The sequence below is a fragment of the Calliphora vicina genome, chromosome 1 (assembly GCF_958450345.1).
Source record: "Calliphora vicina chromosome 1, idCalVici1.1, whole genome shotgun sequence".
Lineage (NCBI taxonomy): Eukaryota > Metazoa > Arthropoda > Insecta > Diptera > Calliphoridae > Calliphora > Calliphora vicina.
The window spans coordinates 164,608,132-164,631,635 of record NC_088780.1 but is presented as its reverse complement, the minus strand read 5'-3'; the positions used below and the strand labels follow the sequence as shown (position 1 = coordinate 164,631,635).

General features: G+C 30.7%; 1 protein-coding gene across 1 annotated transcript in view; it reads left to right on the top strand.

Annotated features, from left to right (window-relative positions):
- rdhB (retinol dehydrogenase B) overlaps positions 1–23,504 on the top strand; it is a 53,378-nt gene that overhangs the window by 19,639 nt on the left and 10,235 nt on the right. The window contains exon 4 of the mRNA XM_065511496.1: positions 13,553–13,688. Coding sequence (XP_065367568.1) covers positions 13,553–13,688 — 136 coding nt within the window. The remainder of the gene's footprint in view (positions 1–13,552; positions 13,689–23,504) is intronic.

Genomic DNA, 23,504 nt, shown 5'->3' with positions numbered 1-23,504 from the left:
AGTAGCAGAAAGAGGCAGACTTTAAAGAAAAGAACAAAACCTGATAGATTTTAAAAACCACCAAAATGCGTTCATACATATAGTGGTTGATAAAATTTGATTAAAATCATGGCATTGATGCTAATGGCCTCTACATGATGACACAGAAACACTGGCAGACAAAATGGAGCGACAGACAAACGGCCGCCATAGCCAACAGGCGGCACTAAAATAGCAACTTGGTTGGCAAAAGTGGAATGGGATGCGTGGTTTGTTCTAGCTAAATGATAATAACATTGATATTTGCCACAATGCACTTTACGCACTCCACAAGTATTATCATTTATCTCAGCTCGTAGTAACTAGAGGAGCAAATAAACATTTGCCAAAAAAAACTCTCCCTTAACTCCCATTGTTCCCCCAATATGGCAATAAAATTTAAACAAAAACTGCAGTAGAGTATGTAAAATGTAGAGGAGTATAAAATGTTTTAATGTGACAGCCAAACATACAAATAACATTAAATTACACACTGTGCTGATAAACATATTCCAGCAGTTCTAGGAGACAGTCCCAAACTAGTGATTTTACCCATCATTTACTTCAATAGCTACGAGACTAGTTATTTTAACACGTGCAAGTCCTAAGCAGGGGGTCAATCGATCCTTTTCGATTACAATGAGACTGTCCGATAGTAGTCAACGTACTAGATACCTTACTGGTTACTGTACGGGTTCTAATTGACCACAAATAGTCACAGACAGTCAAATAAACGATTGCTTCTAAACAAACCTTCATCCGACAAATCTCCAAAGTGCAGTACAAAATAAACGTTTAAAGTGACTTCACTATAGGCTACTAAGAGACACTAAAGTGACTATTCACTTCACGCTATTTTACATGGAATATCAGTATACTTAAGCAAAAATAAACTGTATGAGAATTATATCAACACAATTTGTATAAAAGAGTTTAAAGTGACTACACTACAGATTATTTGGAGACAATTCAGCGACAATTGTCATCACGATAGATTACTTGAGGTGTATAAAGTAACCAATTATCCTCTCTCTGCACTACAAAGAGCACATACGTGTCAAGTATCCCTTATAGACAATTACTGTCTATAAGGGATACATTGGCTACCTGCTTAACTGCTGGGATATTTGGGAGTACTAACATGCATACATATTAGGTTGGCCCTTATTTAGCTCTTTTTGGATTTTCAATGATCCCAAGAACTAAAATTGTTTTCCGTCATCTGAAATCTAAATGCAGAAATTTAAGCAAAATCGAAAAACGTTTAGATGCTGCACATTTTATTTCAAGTTTTGGGTAAAAGTAGAAATTTAAAAAAAAAAAGATTTTCTGCATTATGAGCACCAAAAATCGGAAAAGTGCAAAATAAGTGCCACCCTAATACACATATATATGGTTGTTAGTCTGTGTCAAAACTGTTGCACTTTTATGCAGTTATATCGTTGAATAACAACAACTACAAACAAGTAAATAAGACAAAATGCTAAAGTATGTGTTGATGTTGGCGTTTGTGTTTAACTCATGTGATTGTCTCATGATTTTCAACGATGCACAGTGGCACAGAAATGTATAATATCTGAGGAAAAATAAAAAAGTTATTAAAAATAATTGACATATGAAAAACCACAGTTCAAATCCCCCTGTTTCTGATCGAAGTGCGGATATACATTAGTGTGTCCCAACATTTTTTTTTATTTTCTTATTTTCATGGGTGCTCAAGCATAATTTGAAAGCTTATAGGGTAGAGTATTTTTGAGATTTTTTTCAGATTTTTCGGAAGTGGTTTAGAGGTTGCTCAAGTCGAGTTTTTGCCAAAAAACGAGTTTGTCGGCCTTTTTTTGAGTTTTATTCACAACTTTGCCAAGACCCACGATTTTCATTACTTTTGAGGACACAGTTTAAAAGAAAAATGTACATGCTTTATTTTTGTGTGCAAACCTGTTTAGTTTTTGTAATGAATTGGATGATTTATGTGCCCTACATTACAAATTTTCGAAATTTTTCCATAAATTTTGTAAATAAGGGATTATAACTTTTAAAATTTTTATAAAAATGAATAAAACTAACAATGCAGTTTGAAAGATCAATTAATTCTTAATAATTTAGAGACAACAATTTTTGAATTCGCTTTTAACGTTCCTGAGTTATATAAAGCAAACGAAAGCTTTTATGTACACAAAATGATTTTTATACCCTACACCACCATAGTGTAATCAAACTGTAAGTCGCAATTTCAAAGATAAAATTTGGTAGAAGCTTTTCTATTGCCACATGGAAGAAGCATATTGAATTTGGTTGGAATCGGTCCATTATTTCTACTAGCCCCTATACGATTGCCCTATCTAAAAATAGATAAGCTCTCATAAATATCTTAGTTATAAAGATAAACCAAATTGAGCACAAAAAAGTTTTATATAAGCTAAATTCGCGCCTACCAAATTTTGTGACGATCGGTCCACTTCCGAAAATCACTTTAACTAGCTTAAATCTCTTAAAAATATTCGTATTCAAATAAAATTCAATCCAAATATGTTATACATATACAAAAGTCATGTCACCAAATTGTATAACGATCCGTGTATTTACAATTATTCATAGCTCCCATACAAAGCTCACTTCCGAAAATCATTTTAACGAGCACAAATCTCTTAAAAATGTTGGTACATTTTAATAAAAAACTGTTAAAAGAAAATTGTTGTCCCTAAATTATTAACAATGAATTGATCTTTCAAACTGCAATGTTATAACAACCATAACTGAGCTGTTGAAAGCTCTAGAAATAGAACATTCCAGTTTTGTCCGTTAGATAATTCATGAAACTGCTAGAAGGTGGCACTGTGTATATAAATAGTGACAGCGAATTGCAGAGGAGTTAGTATATCGATAGCGCTGTTAGACCTAACTTCAACTGTATTAACATGTTTTAAAGTGCGTGTATTAAAAGAGAGGAAATATTTAAATTGTTGTGTTAATTTAAATAAATAAAGAGTTATCACAATGTTGAAACTACTAATCGCTTTTACTTGAAATTAAAGTACTGTGAGGCTTCGATTATCCATTATTCGATTAACCGGCAACATCAATTAACCGGGAAAGAAAATTTAAATATTTTTGGATCGATTTTATTTTATTATCCGTGATTATAAGCATAATTTTTTCGATTATCTTTGAACAATCAATTTGAACAATGTGAATAAAACGAAAAAGGGGAATTCCCTCTATTGCATATGATGACTCGGAAGCATATACAAAAGTAGATTTTGCTGTTTATGAATGGTTCCGGAAGGAAAGATTTAAAGGAACTCCAATTTCTGGATTAACAGCGAAGAAAAGGCTAAAATATTTCACTCAAAATTAAATAAAAAAGCGACATTGTATTCGCAAACTTAATGCAGCAGGAGAAAAACATGCAGCTGATTATATAGCTGCTACAATTTTCGTGGAAAAATTAAATGAATTCATATCAATGAAAAAACTCACCAATGAGATAATGGAGATTAAACAGACATTTTTTGAAATTGTTTACCTGAGAGCAGTTTGCCTTAATGCTGAAAACGTTATTGTGAAAGTTTGTCCACCAAATTGTACGATATTTATCCAACTATATGTATTAAAAAACTACTTAAAATTGGTACTCAATTAACCGGGAAAATTGATTATCCAGAATGCTCCCGGTCCCGACCATTAAGGATAATCGAGGTCTCACTGTAATACGTATTACTTAATGTAAATAAACCACTGTTTTTAAAAGGTAAAAACGTATCAATATTAATGCTGCTAACGGTAGTCCGTGCAACTAAGATATTGTTAGTGTACTCCTTATAAACGTAGCATTTATCTTCAAATATGATTTTCGGTCCTTGGTTGTAGTTTAAATGCAGATATAACTGTCACCTCCAGAAAATCATATCATTATTGTGATTTAAATTAATTTTATGTGAAGCCTTAGGGATATTTTATACCACAATCAGTCTATAACAGAGTTATGATTTTATCATTTTGCATTGAAAGTTTTGCTTAAAAATATAATTTTTGAACCTACTGTGCATTAACTGTTGGAAGGGAATTTTCCCAATGTCTGTATGACTTACAAATTGCATTAATGGCGCCTGTTTGTTTTGGCTTTTGTTTGCAACAACTTGAATACAACTACAGATACACTTCTGTGAACAATAGGGTGATACAAAAATACTACAATATTTTCTAATATTCATAATTATCATAAATTCAGCAGAAAAAGAATAATGATGCGAGGATGGCTCTTAACTGAAAGGGCAACACTGCTCCTGTCAAAATTTGAAGAAGCGTCATTTAGTTTGTATATGACAGTCTATAGCAGACTATTGAGAAATTTGAAAAAAGTTAATTTCATCAAAAACCAATCACTCAATTAAAGGCTAAGCTTTATAAATACTATGGAAACTCTGCACCATCAATTTCAATGATAAAAAAATGGTTTACTGAATTTCCTTGTTGAAAGATGCCGAACGCTCTGGACCCTCTGTTGAGGTGTCTACGCCCGAAATAATTGAAAAAACTCACATTATGGTGTTGGCCGATCAGAGATTGAGAATTTAAGAGAGTAATTTTGTAAATTTTGATTTTATTCTCTCGTTGCAAGTATTTACTGGGAAAGTAAATGAAATTTTGTTTTTGCTATCCATATAAATATCACTTTGGTGACGTGATTTACAAAATTAGGGCCTTAAGAGTCCTAACAGATGGGAACACTATTGTGTTTTTTTGGACATTGCGCGATCCATCATCATAATATTAATAGGCAAGTCGATTTCTTTAGACCCCTTTTACTCTCACATTATACATTTAATTTGGGCAAGAAATATACCATTTTAAAGGGATTTGTGCACAGAAGTGCAGAATATATATTTTATTGAAATCGGTTCAGTTTTGTTAGGCGTTTGTAAGCGTTTAAAGATGTTACTAACACATATGCAAAAACGTGTACATGTGAATCTTAAGCTAAAATGTAAACAAAGCAATGTGTGTTTGTCCAATTTGTTGTAAATAAATAAGAGGAACAAATAAACAGTATTGATTTCGCTCTGTTTTAAGTGAGAGTTGTTATAGAAAACAAAGAAGAAGAATTTAGTAATTTAAATTCGCTTTCATAAATATATTTTGAAGGTGTTTTTTTTATTTTCCAACTCCCAAACAAAATTTGTTTTATAAACCTTTGACAAATTTTAAAAACTGTTTAGGCATATGGGGGTAAATATGTAAATGTAGATAAGTAAATAGTTATTTTATAATTGTGACGATTTTCAACGGTTTATCACTGCATGAAGTTTAATGAAAAATGGGACGGGTCGGAAAAAATGGTGAGTCGCCTCCCATACAAAGTAAATAGTTATTTCTAAATATTTTGTGAAATATAATTGCAAGATTCTTCAAAGTTAGTCTAAATGGCTCTTTTATAAATTCGCTGAAATTGTTCGGGATTGGAATAGTGTTCGTGGCACACCCTATACAAAGTATATAATTAATTTCGAATATCTGTGGAACTATAATTGTAAAAGTGTTTAAACTTTTAGCGAATTAATTTCATATTACTGTGCGGAGTTTAGCTGAATATAGACGGAATTAGATTAGAGGGCATAGCACCCAAAATGGGAGAGGTCGGAAAAGGATGTGAGTCACGTCCCATAAAAAAGTAATAATTGCAAGGTTCTTCAAACTTTGTCCGCATAGCTCTCTTACCATTTTACACAGATTGGCTGAAAATGGTTGGGATTGCATTAGTGATTATGGCGCAAAGTAAATAATTAATTTTGAATATCTGGAGAACTATAATTCTAAAAGAATTTAAACTCTGTATCAATAAATTTATTACCATTCTAAGGAGGTTAGCTAAAAACGAATTTATTCCTGATCCCTGTTCGAAGTTTAGCTAAGCATGATCGGCTTAGTAGGAATGACCCCTCCCTTATAAAGGAAAGTTAATGTAATACTTGATATTTACATAAAAGGTTTAAAAATGGGTGGGATCAGAGCAGTGGAGTGGTTAGTTAGTTATTTTCGACTATCAAGTGAACTGTAATTAAGAGATTCTCAAATTTTGTATGTGTTATTTTCGTATTTCCATTCATAGTTTTTTAATTTTACTAGGTAGCGAAGTGCACCGGGTTATGCTAGTAGTTAATTATTTTATGTTTCTGTACAAAAAAAATGCATGAAAATCCCCCCCCCCCCCCTAGTAATGAATAACAGTAAGCAAAGTTTAAGGAGCAGTCTAATATCCACATATACAAATTCATATATAAAGACTTGACATGACGTTACAAAACCTGTGTGCTTTAAATAGTATTTTGCATGCCTTTTGTCGACGTTCTCGTTGATGTCGTTAAATTTAGTACCAACAAATACTTGATTGTTATTGTAGTGCAGTGTTTGTATGTGTGTGTGTATATATTTGCAGTTGCGTTAGTGTGACTTTTGCTTGGGTGTTGTAGAATTACACACATGTACATTGTACATGTGTAGCTCTGTTAATGCACAGAAATCTCTTTGGAAATGAAATGTTATTCATGGTCTGAATGTTGTTGCTTGCATTTAATTTCATTTTATTTTATTTTTGGCATATGTGAGCATTAAATACAAATAAAACGCAGAATAACTCAATTATTAAACACAATTAAGTATTTACGAGATATAATGCATAATGTCATTTCATGCATGCATACATCAATACACCAGCTCACTCACACACTTATTAAATATACATACATACACACAAATGAACAAACAATTACTCAAACATTATCATACATCTGCAAAGATATACAAACATACATACATCCATACATACACCCATATACATATAAATGTTATGCACTGTTGTTTGTGTATTTTAATGCAAACTGTATTAAACAAACACAGTTATACTTTCAGGCTTCTCTGCCTCTTTTCAATTCCTTTCTGTTGACTTTTTTTCTCTCACATGTATATGTATGTGGATACTAGTGTTTGTAGTAGATATTTTTTAATTTATTTTCAATGCGAAATTGTATAAAAATTTAATTTAAATTTTTGTAATTTTTTCATTCAATATTTCAAAAAAAAAGAAAAATAAAAACACTCACGCATCAAAAAATCATTTGCATGGAAATTATTAATAAACAAAAACCAACAAAAGTTGAGCATTAAAAACAAAAAAAAAACAAATTGGACAAAGAACAACTCGTAAAAATTGTGTTGGTTCATCTGTGCGTATGAGTGTTATTAATTTGAACTTATCTTTAGATCTATTGAACAGCGCTGGCTGAATTATTATGGCCATCATTATTGTTATTGTTAAACTTAATTACTGTTGAAGGCAAACATTTTCAATATCTACGCTAATTAAAAAAGGCTCAGTGAGTCTTAAAGCGGTTTTTCGAAGTGATTGTTATGCAAAAGCTCATAAATTTTTAATTTTTAATGCAATTTTTAAAAGGCTAAAAATTTCTCAAACATTTTTTATAAAGAGCAGATCATCAAAACTAATTTGATATTTCAGTTTTTAAAACAAAAACTTTCTTGACGGATGGACAAGAACGAAGGTACAACCAAAGTGTGATCGGATCGGGTTTTCAATCGAAAAAGTTTTATAGCTACATATTTATACCCTACACCTCCATAGTGGGGAGGGTGGGGAGGTGTTTGTGCAGATGTTTGTAACGCCCAAAAATATTAGTCTAACACCCACCTTAAAGTATACCGATCGACTTAGAATCACTTTCTGAGTCGATTAAACGATGTCCGTCAGTCCGTCCCACAGTGGGTTGAATGGTACCCAAAGTGGCGATGAATTCATAGAAGCCGTAGTTTTAAAATATTATATTTTTTTATTGATGAGTTATTATAAGCACATGAAAACACAGAATTTTAGAAAATAAAAGGTTAAACAAAAATTTGTTAACCCATTAAGCGCATTATTGTTTTTTGGAAAAAAATACTTTTTTTCACAATTTATGCTGTAACTTTGGAATGGAAAGCGATAAATTAATGAATTAAATTGGAAATTTTATAAATGTACAAATTTTTTTAAAAAAAAGCCACAACAGACAATATTATAAATTTTTGTAATGAACAATCATAAATACATAAAAACACAACTTTAAAAAAATGTAAGAAAAAAATGTTTTAACCTATTTTGTATCAGAATGTTTTTTAGCAAGAGGAGTTCTTTCACTATAACTTAAATAAGTAAAAAACCTCAATAAACCCGCACGATTTTTTTCTGTATATAGAAGCTGAAAGTTTATATTTTAAGAGCATTTAATGGAATTTACCCGATCTCGCCCTGATTTTTTTTAAACTCAATCTATATATCGAAAAAACCCCAATAATGGAGAACTTTAAAAAAAATCTTAAAAAATATTTTCAAAACATTTATCTAAACAAAAATTATTTATTTATGTTCTCAAATACCTGAAGTTGATGGTTCCATTTTAATATTTCTACTTTTAACAGATTTAACAAAAAATATAAGCTCTCGAAATATCACAATTTTCAATTTTAACAACAGCACGCAAAATTTTTAAAAATTATTTGACTTTGACCGCTCACTGCCAATAAAGTAAGTTACTCACAACTGTAATTTTAGCAGTTTGTGATGTATTATTTAATGCACTTTAACCCAATACCAAACATGACTGAAACAGATAAAGTTCAGCTTTTGAATTAATCGCCACTTTTGGTACATTTCAACCCTCTGTGCGTCCGTCCGTCTGGTCGGCTGGCTGGCTGTCCATGTAAACCTTGTGCGCAGAGTACAGGTCGCAATTTTGAAGATATTTCGATGAAATTTGGTACATATTATTTTTTCGGCTCAAGGACCAAGCCTATTGAAACTGGCTACTCCACTATTTCACCTAGCCCCCATACAAATGTCCTCCCGAAATTGGACTTTATCGGTCATAAATGTTTAATTTATATATGTATCTCCACAAATTCCGCTCCAAATAAGTTTTATATACACAAAATTCATGTCACCAAATTTTGTTACGATCGGTCCATAATTAGTCATAGCTCCCATATAGACCCGCTTCCGAAAATCACTTTAACGTGCATAAATCGCTTAAAAATTTTGGTACACACACAAAATTCAACATACTTAACTTTAATATAGATATAAATCACACGACCTAATTTCATGATGATCGGTCCATAATTGGTCTAATAATTTTGCTCTTTTACTTAGTATTATATGGTCGGGCTTGACCGACCATACTTCCTTACTTGTTTTGCTATAAGTTTTTCCTTAAAATGTTTGTAAAACTTCATGATTTTTGAAAAAACCACACTATCTACATTAGGGTGGGCCTTAATAAACGAAAGTTGGATTTTGGCCATTCTCACCCCCAGTTTGGTGAAAAAAAATCATCCTGAAAAAATTTTAGATAAATCCATTTACAAGGGGAAAAATACATTTTTTTCAATTTTTGTAAAAATTTTGACATTAAAAAATTACTTTTGCCATTTAATTTAAAAGAATAGAAATGTGTACGTAATTGTCGTTCTAATGAGACATAAAAAACTGAAATTGGTCAAAAAATGTTAAAGTTTTTAAAAATTCGCCAGGCCATTAACGTGTCTCAGGCAACTAGAACAAGAATTGTAGGAAGAAAATTAACATATTTTAATAAATATTCAAATAAAAGCTCAGTTTTACTTAAAATATATCCATATTTACTTGTATATGAGTTTTTGTCTTCTTAGGATACCGTTAACATATTCGCAGATATGACCAAAGGAATACAATTTTTTTAACGGCAGTTTCAAAACTCCATTTTCAAATTTTTAAAAATTTTGTTGGGATTTATTAAGAATATAATAGGGAATAAAAATATGAAAAAATTATGAAAATATCTCTTATAGTTTTACCGTACCTACGATTTTAATTTTGAAATTTTCGAGAAAAATCAATTATTTGGCCATTTTTTGGCGAATGAGCTTTATTTCCTTACTGTTATAAATTTTAAGCAAAACCTACACACAGAAAACAGATTCGTATTCACAACCGAATTTGGCGCCAATCGAATTTTGTCGGTTACATGTACTATCGTTCTATTCCGTTGGAATTACTGAATATATTAGTATACACAATATTCCTTTGCTGAATTAATGGTACTCACAACTGTTTTAAAAAATTAATTCGGTGAAGGGCACCAATATTGGAAGTTAAAGTAACATTTTTTGTTTTTTTTTAATAATATTCAACAAGATATATTTTCTTCATTTTATTTAGCAAGGAAAATGATACAGAACAAAATAGAAAGATTAAATATGTCTTGAATCTGAAATTAGTCCGTAAACTTAGGTGGTGGCAGAATAAATTTTGGCTTGACTGGAAAAACTGGAGATATATGTATGTTTAATCATATCAGGCAGCACATCAGATAAATGTTAAGCTTATCATGGAATCTTGTATTTTTCTAACAGTTATTACATACATGATCATTCTAATAGTGGATGAGAACCAGAATTGCTACTGGGCCACCTACATATAAATACATATATTTAAAAAATATCTTTAGTGCAAATATTTGTTAATGGATGTTACTTACATACATTTTCTTACAAGTAACGCCATCAAATGTCCAATTGTCCAAAGCACTACCTACAGCCGTTTAATGTCCATTACGAAACATCTTTTCTGTATATTGTGTATGTCTTTGAAATTTTTTTATTATTTTGAAGTTATTTTTTTGAAAAATGTCAAAAAATCTAAAACTTCTATTGATTGTGAACACCGAATTGAAATTATGTTATATTAGAATAACCAATTATCAATTACTATATCCAAAAACCTTAAATGAAAGTTAGTAAAGACACAAACCGCATCAATTAATAACTTTTACGGTTGTTGGAACCTCAGTTCGATTGTTATTGAGGTTTTATTATTCTAACCATTAGAAATCGTTTAAGTATGTAGAATTTTAATAATTATAATTGAGTTTCTGTCATGCTTATTACATATTTATAATTACAACTGATTTCCGATCGATCTTTTTTCTGTGTGTATTCATAATATTATAGTCCAGATAATTCTAAATATACTCTGAAAGTTTTACTGAAATTAAGAAACATTAAACCTTAAATCGTGAGGAAGGTGGCTGCAGCGTTTACTCACAATCGGGTGCACAAAAGTTTACACACATGTGCAGTTTCCATGACTAACATCCATGAATTAGACTACGAAATGCTCCATCTTCTATTTCTTGTTTCCAAATCTGAAACAATGTCTCGTCGGAAAGTGATTTGAATATCGTACACAGAGAAAACAGATTCGTGATAGCAACCGAATTTGTTGCCAATCGAATGATTCGCTTGTACACATAAAATTTTTCGGTTCTATCAGCCGAAATTCAGTTGATAAAGAAGAATTTCGGTTAAAGCAACTAAAGTTTTGTTACTATTTCCAAAATTTCGTAGCCACAACTTTAAAATTCAGTCACTAAGGTAGAATCATTCGATTGGCAACAAATTCGGTTGCTATCACGAATCTGTTTTCTCTGTGTGGAGTTTTAAATTCTATACGATAATCTTAATACATTATTATATTACAAATTGAAGTTTTTAAGGATTTTTTTAAACAAATTTAACAAATACATATGTATGTATTTATTGAAATATTCATAATGCTATACAAAATATATATAATACCTTTTTGGCCATAACAAGTGCTAAACAAAAATTCATATTAGAATCATATCATGAATATTAAAAAAGAACAATTAATGTTGAACTAGGAAATATCACAAAATATTAAACATTTATTCGTGGGAATTTACAATAACTAGATTATTTTCGATATGATTCTTTACTAGCATATTAAAAAGATAACTTAAGCTAAATAAAATACTTTCAAATGCCTATAAACACTTTATAAATGACTCTCACAAGTATCTTAAAATAAAAGCAATTTTTCAACTCATTTTTCTGTGATTCTTTTTATGACTTTTTTAATAAAACCAACCAACATTTAAGCATAATATTGATTGACACAATTTGTACTTGAACAGCAACAAAAAAAAATCCAGCAAATTTTAATCACTTTTGATGGTTCAATTTCATTAAACTGTCATACAACTCTTTATATACCCTCTCATGCAAAAATTCACACACTTGCACACTTTGGCAAACAAATAACCTAGCAGTTCTGGGTGACAGTACCGAAATTGTGATTTCGCCTATCACTTAGGGTGAGCATAAATAACCAAGTGACTAATTATTTTAACATGTGCTTGGGCTGAGCAAGGATCAATTAGCCCTACATCGATTACAATTAGACTTTCTAATAGCTGGTTCGAAGTAGTCAACCAATTGGATTCACATACTGGTTACATAGAGACAGTTACCTCACTAGCTACCCAACTGGTTACTTGATTATCTACATAACTAATTATTTTAACATGTACGTGTGCTAAGCGGAAGCTAATTTATCCCAAATAGTCTATTAAAAATACATTTCCTTAACAGTCCAATAACCGGTTATTACTTGTAAACAAATCTTTCTCCGACTTCCCTCCAATAGATTATTTCTGGTGGTTAAAATTACTACTTTCTAAATTGCAGTACGAAATAAATGTTTAAAGTGATTACACTCTAGATTACTTGTAGACATTAAAGTGATAATTGACTTCACGATAGGTTACATGGAATGTCAGTATACTTAAGTAAAAAGAAAATAAACTGTATGAGAATTATATCAATACAATTACGAATTACTCACAAAACGTTGACTACACTCCAGATTATTTAGAGACACTTCAGCGACAATTGTCTTCACGATAGATTACTTGAGTTGTATAAAGTAACTAATTGTGTTTTTTCAGCACTACAAAGAGCACACACGTGTCAAATGACTAAAATATGTAAATCGGAGTCAGCCAAGTGATCGAACATTAGTGACAATTACTGTCTATAAGGGATACATGGACTACTTGCTTAATTACTGGGGTACGTAACAATCACAAAAATGAGCAGTACAAAATAAACGTTTAAATTGACTACACTCTAGATTACTTAGAGACACTAAAGTGGCAATTGACTTCACACTAGATTACCTGAGATGTACAAAGTAACCAATTGACTTCTCTCCGCACTACAAAGAGCACATACATGGCAAATGATCAATATATATAAATTGGATTACTTGGCTAATCAGTTATTAGTGACAATTAATGTTTCTAAAGGATACATTGACTTTTTACTTATAAAACTGCTAGGACATTGAAAATACATTCAACTTTATTAAGCATGCTCTTAATGAAAGAGTATAAATGTAAGAGATTGTGTGTTGGTACTTACATTAATGCATACCCTTAAGTATAGTTATTTTTAACGTCCGTTTATTTTAATTATACGAGGATTTAAACTTTTATCTACATATTTATTTACAGACTTACTTACATGCATCCCAACTATTATTTATCATTTTATTTTTTTTTTTTTGGTGTGTTTTTCTTTATCTTTCTTTCTTTATTTCATATATTTTTCGTAACTACGCAAAAATTAAACTGCTGTATAGCATCCTGGGTCATCGTATACCAGACGTACCCGTGCCTCTGTTCAGTGTGTATCCCGCAACAAAACATGCAATTACCGGACTGTGTCAAACAGTGCGACAGGAAATACATTTTCTCAAATTAAATATAAAATTAACAGTAAGTAAATATTGATTCGTGTAAAATAACCACCACACGCAACACCAAATTCAACATGGTAAGACGTACTGTAACAAGAAAAAGAATAAAACCATGGAGCAATCAATATATTCTTGTACTCACACGCTTGTCATCTTGCTTATTTACATGGCTGATGTTTGTTAAAAGTTTAAGGGTAACTGTAAAGGAAAGGTCGTTACAGTTTAAAGGAAATAATTAATTGTAAGAGCAAGTAGCTGCATTTTTAAGTTTAATTTAAGGGAATATCACTATGCAAACTATTTGTCAAATTATTTGTAATGACTACTACTTACCCTCTGCATTACAAGGAAGTAGTTTAGTAATGTCTTTGATTTAATTGTATATAAAGGTATTTCATTTGTAGATATGGACACCAAATGCTGAATATTTTAGCAAAATAGATTTTATTTGAAGTTTCGAGTCAATGATTTGATTCAAATCTACATTTAAACAAGTAAGAGAGCTATATTCGGCTGTGCCGAATCTTATATACCCTTCACCAAATTATACTTTAAAATTAATTTTTTTAAATATTTTTAGGTAAACAAAATTTAATTTTTTTTAAATTGTTTTTCAATTTTTTTTTTCGAAATTGTTTTTTAATTTTTTTAAAAAAAAAGTTTTTTATAGCGTTCAAGCATCATTTCGGACATGCAAAATCCTATTTCAAGGTCTCTCGGTTTCAATTCGTATGGCACACAATTTCCATGCTTCTGGATGAATCCTTCTGCTTGTAAACGCTTTGAAATTGCTGCTTGAGTAGCTCCCAATGATTTTACAAGCCCTTGTTGAATTTGAGGTCTTCAAACTTTTTTGCCTGGCCTGGGCAATCTTTGTATTCCATGTCAAAATCACCACTTCTGAACGGCACAAACCATCTTTCGCACGTTGAAACCGATAGAACACATTCAGCACAAGCTTTGGTGAGCAATCGGTGTGCTTCAGTGGCAGTTTTTTATACCCTTCACCATGAGTGGCAAGGGTATATATAAGTTTGTCATTCCGTTTGCAATTTCTACATTTTTCATTTCCGACGCTATAAAGTATATATATTCTGAATCGTTATAGATAGCGGAGTCGATATAGCCATGTCCGTCTGTGTGTTGAAATCAACTTTCTGAAGCCCCAAATAACTTACAACACGAATGATACATCAATATCTCCGAAATTCTTCCGGCTCGGTTGCTTTTTAAAATCGAGAAAATCGGTCCACAAATGGCTGAGATATAAGGAAAAAACCAGGACAACCTCGATTTTTGACCTATTTTTGACCCATATCTGGATTACTAAATCATTAATATAGACAATATGGATATCTAATGATAGATATTTCAAAGACTTGTACAACGACGTATATAAGACCATATTAAGTTGGACCTACAATGGGTCAAAATCGGAAAAAATATTTTTTAACCTGAATTTTTTTTTTCATCAAAATTTTTTTTCACTAAATATTAAAAAAAAAAAAATAAAAACTAAAAAAAAAATTATTAAATTTAAAAAGAAAATTTTAAATTTAAAAAAAAAAATTTAAAATTTTAAAAATAATTTCGAAAAAACTGGAAAAAAATTAAATTTTGTTTACCTAAAAATATTTAAAATTTTTATTTTAAAGTATATTTTGGTGAAGGGTATATAAAATTCGGCACAGCCGAATATAGCTCTCTTACTTGTTTTTTTTTCAAATTAAAGATGAAGACGTACCGCATATGACGCTATGTTGATAAAATTCGTCATTTTCGTAATAAAAACAAATAAGATAGTATAGTCGGTCAAACCCGACTATATGATACCCTACACCGAGAAGAACAGTTTACTTTTAAAATTTATGGACCGATCGTTACAAAATTTGGTGGCATGTATATATACAATTTATTTTTGTATTGAATTTTATTGCAATACCAACATTTTTAAGAGATTTATGTTCATTTGAGTGATTTTCGGAAGCGGGCTTTATATGGGAGCTATGACTAATTATGGACCCATCATCATAAAATTTGGTGACATGATTTCTGTATATATAAAACATATTTAGAGTGAAATTTTTGTAGATACCTATATGAATTAAACATTTATCACGAATAAAGTCCAATTTAGGTGAAATAATGAACCGATTTCAGCCATTTTCAACAGGCTTCGTCCTTAAGCCAAAATAATTGTATGTACCAAATTTTATCGAAATATCTTCAAAATTGCGACCTGTACTTTGCATGAACAGCCAGCCAGACGGACGGACGGACATCGTTTAATCGACTCAGAAAGTTATTCTAAGTCGATCGGTATACTTTAAGGTGGGTGTTAGACTAATATTTTTGGGCGTAACAAACATCTGCACAAACGCATTATACCCTTCCCAATATGGTTGTCATAATATTGTAATAATTGACGACTCTTCGACTCGGCTTAACCGACTCTTATGCATTCAGCGCAGGTCTCTGCTGGTTGGTTACGATAACACAATAAACATGAGGACCCTTATTGTGCTTTTGTGGTTTGTGTTTATTTTATTTAAGGAAAATCACAATTTTGTGGTATTAACATATATAAATTCTACCGTACATCTATAACTACTATATATGTATGTATTTAGTACATGCATATAAATGCGGTTCGAATAGTTTTCTTCTTATATTTGAATTCCAATCAAGTATTTAAATAAAACAACTGAAACTGAATTATCAGTAACAACAATCAAAGCTTAGCACACACAACCCACTGTAGAGGACCCACAGTTCATATATTTTATTTTATTTTTATCCGCCAATGTCATCGTTATTGTCGTGCTCATCAACAGCAGCCTTTTCCACTTCATAATCTGGCCAACAAAATACATCACACATGTAAAACGGCACAATCAAACAGACTTTTGTTTCTTTTATTTATTGTATTGTTTTACTTTTGCATTTGATGTTTTTTTTTTGTAGTTTTCCTTTTTTTGTTTTTGTGTTGTTGACATATCCAACAACATCGACCATTCAACAGCAGAAAAGAAAGATAAAATTGTAAAAATACTTACATAAATACGTAAATGTTAAAAAAAAACCAATAGAGAGAGAGAGTGGAAAAAAATAAAACTAAATGTTAAGTTCCATGAATGAAATACTCGTAACGTAAAGCCAGTCAAACGCATTTACAAATTTGTACAACAAATACAATTCACAGATATGTTTGCTTCAATAGCAGCATGATTAAAATAGTAAATATTTAATTGAATCGTTTATTTCAAAAAGCAGTCAAGCAACAGAAAATCAAAAATTGAGTTATTGGGCGATTACCGTTTTGTAAAAGTAAATGCATTATTTAAAGCAAAAAAAAAAATACTGTCCCCTATTATAGAGAACTAAAGCCGAGAAATCCGTGTTTAGATCAGAAAGAAGTCAAGTGACAGCGGACTGTGGGGCAGAATCAAAATTTTTTTGGAAATAAATCTGGCATTTCTAAACGACAAGTCCGAAGGTCCGAATTTGACGTGGGCATAGCCAAGGAGTATTCGAGTTTAAGATATTAAAATGGGCCATACAAATGATCCAGGGGCGGTGAAACATGTGCAATTTTTTGTTTCTATCCGATTTCAAAGATTTTTTTATATTTTTGGAAAGCACTCGGCTAGGTCTTGAAAAAACATGCTTGTGTGTGCTATTTATCTCTTATAATTTCCGATTTATAGGCAATTCAAAATTGAAATTAAAAAATTTTGCCATTTTGCCGCTTTGGATTCGAATGGACTCGAATTTTTTTTATTAGTTAGACAACTAAATTACGAATGACATACAAAAGATTTCAGAGCAATATCAATTATGGATCCAAAAATAAACAATTTTCTATTTAAATATTCAAAAAATAGTTGATTTTTTAATTAAAAATAAACTTTCTTTAAGAACATATAACAATTTTATGTTTTTCTCTAAGGTATCTTCACGGACAACATTTTGGTATAAAAAACATGTAAAATTTTTAAAATATGTTGCCCCTACGCCCTTCGGAATTTGACCTATTTTTTTATCAAAAATTCAACTTTGGGCCACATGTTCTAAAATCCCAAAGCTGGGATCAGAATGTGTTCCCTATTTATCGCCAAAGTATTTCCTCTCTATAGGTAAAATTGTAAAAAAATACCATTTTTGGGAATTTCGCTCCAATTTTTAAGAATTACGGGATTCCCTTTGACATTTTACAAGTTTTTTTACACCTTGTTATTTATAATGACAAACATAAAAAACGTTACAAGTTTCATTTAGTTTTATTACATATTCATTGTGTCTCTAAAACTAAAATTTATATCAAAATTTTAATAGGATTGCAAATATTAGGAACAATTTGATCCACATTTATTCCGAGCTATATTTTTTTGTTTAGATAAATTCATTTTTGGTCTTACAAAAAAAAATGTCAAATCAATATCTCAATTAGATTCAAAAATATGCCACTTCAAAACTCCACCCCTCAAAAATATTGCACTTTTTCATACTAAAAAATTTTTATAAATTTTCAATGACTTGTGTTGAACAAAATATTAAGAAAATTTATACAAATTTTTTAGTATGAAAAAGTAATATGTAATAAAATCTTTATTTATTAACGAAACTCAAAGAAATTTGTAACGTTTATTAAGTTTGTCATTCTAAATAACAAGGTGTAAAAAAACTTGTCAAAAGGCCAAAGGGAATCCCGCAATTCCTAAAAATTGGAGCGAAAAAATGGTATTTTTTTTAAATTTGGCTATAGGGTCCACATTTCCTTCGGGGCTGGGGAAATACTTTGGGTGTAAATATGAAACACATGAGGGTTTTCAAAGCTGTTTTTTGTAGGGCGTAGGGGCAACATATTCAACGTAAGTCATCCTAAATATCACTTTCGACGACCGTTTCAAAATCACATTCGCCATCACTTTCAACACCATTTTAATCTAAGTTAATATTTTGATTATTAATTTTTGATTGTGCTAATATTTCGCCAGCATATGTTCACGGTCGCCCCGTTATTTTTAGACCCTAAAATTTCTGTTTCGATATCAATTCTAGAACTATTCAACCTTTTCTTTTTACTAAATAACAAATATTTTATTTCGTACCTTTTATTTTCATTGGTTCAAGTCTTAAATTAAACATTTTGAAAGAATTGTTTTTAGAATTGTAACTTCTTGCAGTAATATTTATATATTTATAGAAGGAGCTATCGGACCACTCATCTACTGTGATCGAAAGACTCTCTTTATCTTTACTTATTTGTGAAATTTCATAAACAATACCATTTTTGAAAATCATTATTACTTGTTTAAATTTGGAATTATAAACAATTTAATAAATTTAAATATATATGGGCATTTCCACCGAAAGGTCCAACGAAACCAGAAAATTAAAAATGTTTGAAATCACTTTGTTTTATCTCATTTTCATAGGAAAACAATCAAATTTAAATAATGTAAAGAAATTTTCCATTTATTCATATCCCATTTCGAGATATTCGAATGCAAAGTCGACCAAGGGCAACTTTTCTGATCTGAATATTTATAATGCACATTTTGTTTTGATACAAGTTCTTAAAGAGAGACATTATGCATTGACTTTTGATATCTAAAATCTACCTGAGGGTACAAAGAGTCAAAATAGAATGCATAAGAGACTATGCGATTGCAAATAACTGTAAGTTTTTGCTTTGCATTATCACATATTTCTATGTCCCGTGCGACATTGAAAAACAACATTTGGTATCAGTGCGTCGAAAGTACATGCAGAAAGATGATCAAATATTGTGTCCAAACAGAGATTTTTAATACAATTGAAATAAAAGAAACTTTACTGAAAAATAAGAACATTTATGATTTGGGTACTCATATAAAGTTGGTCCCGTGCGGCATCGTAAGTGTGAAATTTAAAAATTTTAAAATTATTTTTTCTTATATAAATGACATAAATCATGTAAATATGCACAACATCACATAAATATGGTAAAATTATATCTTCTGCCGTCTGATCAGATTGAAAAGCATTCTTTGTTATATGATTCAATTGTCAAAATTATCAAATTCAATAGAAAATATCATAAATTTTGTTTTTAAGCACACGAATACTTGATTCAATTATAAAATAATTGAAACCAGTTCAATATGTGATATATATTTGATTTGAAACGGTTTAAGAAATAGTTTTTTCTGTGGACTTGATACATTTTTTGAATGATAAATGTCAAAATGGTTGTCAAGATAAAAAACTATAATTTTTTAGTGTTATTGCTTCGTTATGACAAAATTGTTAGTGTTTTTGCTCAGACAACTTTGTTTTGAAAACAAACGTCATTTATTGTTATGATAAATATTTGTCAAGTATAGACATGGGCTTATTCGTACTAAATATTTTTCTTATGTTTTTAGTTTGTTGATATTATATTGAAATAAATACATTAAGGGTACTCATTTAAACGCTTAAGTTTCCCATTTGTTCAATTGTGCAAATTTGCGCGACGTGTTTCATGAACACACCTTTTCAATTTTGTGCAAGTTTATACATTAAATTTCTCTCTATTTGATACAAATGTCAAATAAAAATAAATTCAACAAAAGCCTTAAAAAATAAATTTTCAAATTGTATAAATTTTAATTTTAAAAATGTTGAATGAAAGTTAAATCTTTGGAACAAACGGTGATATACATAGTTTGTAAGATTTTATTTATGTTCTAGCTGTTGGTTAATGCTTTCATATACAATGTCATTTAATACAATCATTCTGTTCTAAAGTTACACAATTTTCACATGCTCAAAATTTTTATATTTTATTTGATTTTTATTTCTTATAAATAAAAGTAAACAAAAGCAGCTGATTCATCAAATGCACAATAAATTCAAGTTTGCGAGTCTAAATTGTCGCGCAAACTTATCCGAGTTGTACAAACGAATTTCCATACATTTTTTGACAGTTCATTTGCGAGAGTATAAAAATGCACAGATTGCACAGTTTACGAGGCATATAAGCGTTTACATGAGGACCCTTATTGAATACTTCTATTAATTTAGAATCATTTATACTAAGCATGTTTACATATTATTTCGTAAAAATGCAACAGAAACTACATTAATATCATGATGGAAAAAAAATGTCCCTTGCGACATTGCCCGTGCGACTGTGATTAAAATTAATTTAAAAAAAAGTATAACAAATTTTTGCGTAAAATCAAAACCATTTTTAACAGACATCAATGAACGATATTCTAAAATTAGTCGCATTTAAATATTGCATCTGGTTTCGCTGAAATTGGCGTTAGAATGGTTGGCCGCGAAATTGACTTCTGTATTTGTCCCGTGCGAATGCCTGGGTTCATTTGCAATTATCTTGAAAATGAAAACTTGCCCAATATCAAACTTAGCACCAATTATAGGGCTAATTGAGAGCTATAAACTAAGCCTTTTCTCAAACTAAAAATTCGATTTATTTTTACATTTTTTTCACTTAAAATGTGTACAACGGTCCCGTGCGACATAATGGAATTGCCCATATGTAAATTTATTCGATTATTCTACATAAAATTTTTCGAATTATTCGTTATTCGAAAATGGTAATTTTTAAATTGTTGGAATAATTATTCGTAAGAAATTATTCGATTAATCGAACGATCATTACTCGAATACCCTAATATGTACCCTACAAAATGACATATAAGTTATTAAAAGCAATAACCGCGTTCAAAAGATAAGCCATCTATTGTGAATCCCAAATTTTTAAGCTATGCACACAATTTTGTTGTCATAAGGTTCAGAATATGGGGATTAAAAGACGATGTTTTGAATACATATCCTGTGTTCATAATAAAAGGATATTTAGGGAAATATTGTTCCCCAATTGAAACTGCACAATTTCTTAAATTCTTATTAAAAGTTGAACCTCGATAGAATCCAGATCATAGCATATTTAAACATTTTAAGGAACTTAAACTAATCGCTCATACTAAACATAACAAAATAAAATTAAATGGATTACGGGTGGTATGAGTAATAAAGAAAAGCCACCTAAAAGAAAAATCGCTCATACCACCCGAAACCAATTCAAAAATAAATGGACTACAGATGGTATGAGTAATTCAAATTTAATTCACGTTTTTAACAAAAACAGAAAGGAATCTAGATAAAGAGATTAAATGTAATAGCTTCAGTTTGCTATTAAGGAGTGAGATCGAAAAATTCTTAACATACATATATGTTTATAAAAAAGAAACCACTAAACTTACAGCTTTAATTTTTTTTTTATTTGATTGAAATTATTATTACAATTTACAAAAAAAATTATTTTTATAGTTTTAATCACTAGTGATGAAATTTTGAACCTTTTTCGGAAACCCTTCCATTAACGTTTTTATAGTGCTTTCTGTCACTTTGCTCGAACATGTAGTCCATCTCCGTTTAAAATCTACCACACTTTTGGACACCTTTTTTGTACTCTTCAATTCTCTTTTAACAAGAGCCCAATATCTCTCCACTGGCCTTAGCTCCGGGCAGTTTGGAGGATTTGCCTCTCTTGGTACAAATACCACATTATTGTTCTTGTACCACTCAAGGGCTTGTTTGCCATAGTGACAGGATGCCAAGTCAGGCCAAAAATAAGTGGACACATTATGAAGTCTTATGAATGGAAGCAGCCTTTTTTGTAAACATTCCTTGATGTAAATTTCGGTATTTATAGAGCCCGTTGTAACAAATGAGTGGCTTCTTTTGCCGCAACTGCATATTGCTTGCCATACCAAGAACTTTCTGGGAAATTTTGTCTGCTTTTGGGTCCTAAACTTTTCTTCAACATTCCCTCGAGCATCAGCAACATAAAATTTTTGACCTGGAAGTTGCGAAAAATCTGCCAGAACATACGTTTCGTCATCCATTATGCAGCAAGAATATTTTTTTATAAAACTTGACTTCAATTTCCGTGCTCTGTTTTTGGCCTCTAAATTTTTAGTAGCGTTCCTGTCAGGAACTTTTTGAGCCTTGTATGTTTTTAAACCTGCATTAGCTTTAACTTTTCGTACCAAATAGTCCGAGCACTGAGCTAACCGGGCTGCTTTCCTACCGGATGTGTTGGGAGCTCTTTTGAAAATGCGTTCTATTTTTTTGGCTTTAGAAACATCATGTGGACCATTCCTTCTACCTGAACCAGGTTTTCTATCAACTGACAAGTTCTCCCGGTACTGTTTAATAACATTGGAAACAGTTTGACGGCAGACCTTTGTATGCTTGGCCAACTTTTTGTAAGACCAAGTTGGGTTTTGTTGAAAATATTTAATAATTTCAGTACGCACTTTTTTCTGGTCACTCATTTTAATCAGATTAACAAAAAAATTAATATAATTGACATTACACATAATAACTGACATGTTTTTCAAAGGTAACTTGATCAAAAAAAAATTCAAATAATACATGGGTTAAAAAATGTAATGAAAAACGTGTGTTAAGAATTTTTCGATCTCACTCCTTATTTTACCCACAATAGTTTTTATTCAAATTTCATAATTTGTGTTGCTCTTGTTTGTACATGCTATCCTTTTTTAAAACCATGTAATTGTATACATGTGTGAATGTATTGTATCCCAGCAGTTAAGCAAGTAATCAATGTATCCCTTAAAGACAGTAATTGTCACTAATGTCCTGACACTTGGCTGACTCCAATTTATATATTTTGGGCCATTTGACACGTATATGCTCTTTGTAGTGCAGAGAGAAGACAGTTGGTTCTTTATACATCCCAGGTAATCTAGCGTGAAGACAATTGTCTGTTAAGTGTCTCTAAGTAATCTAGTCACTTAAAAGTTTCGAGAGT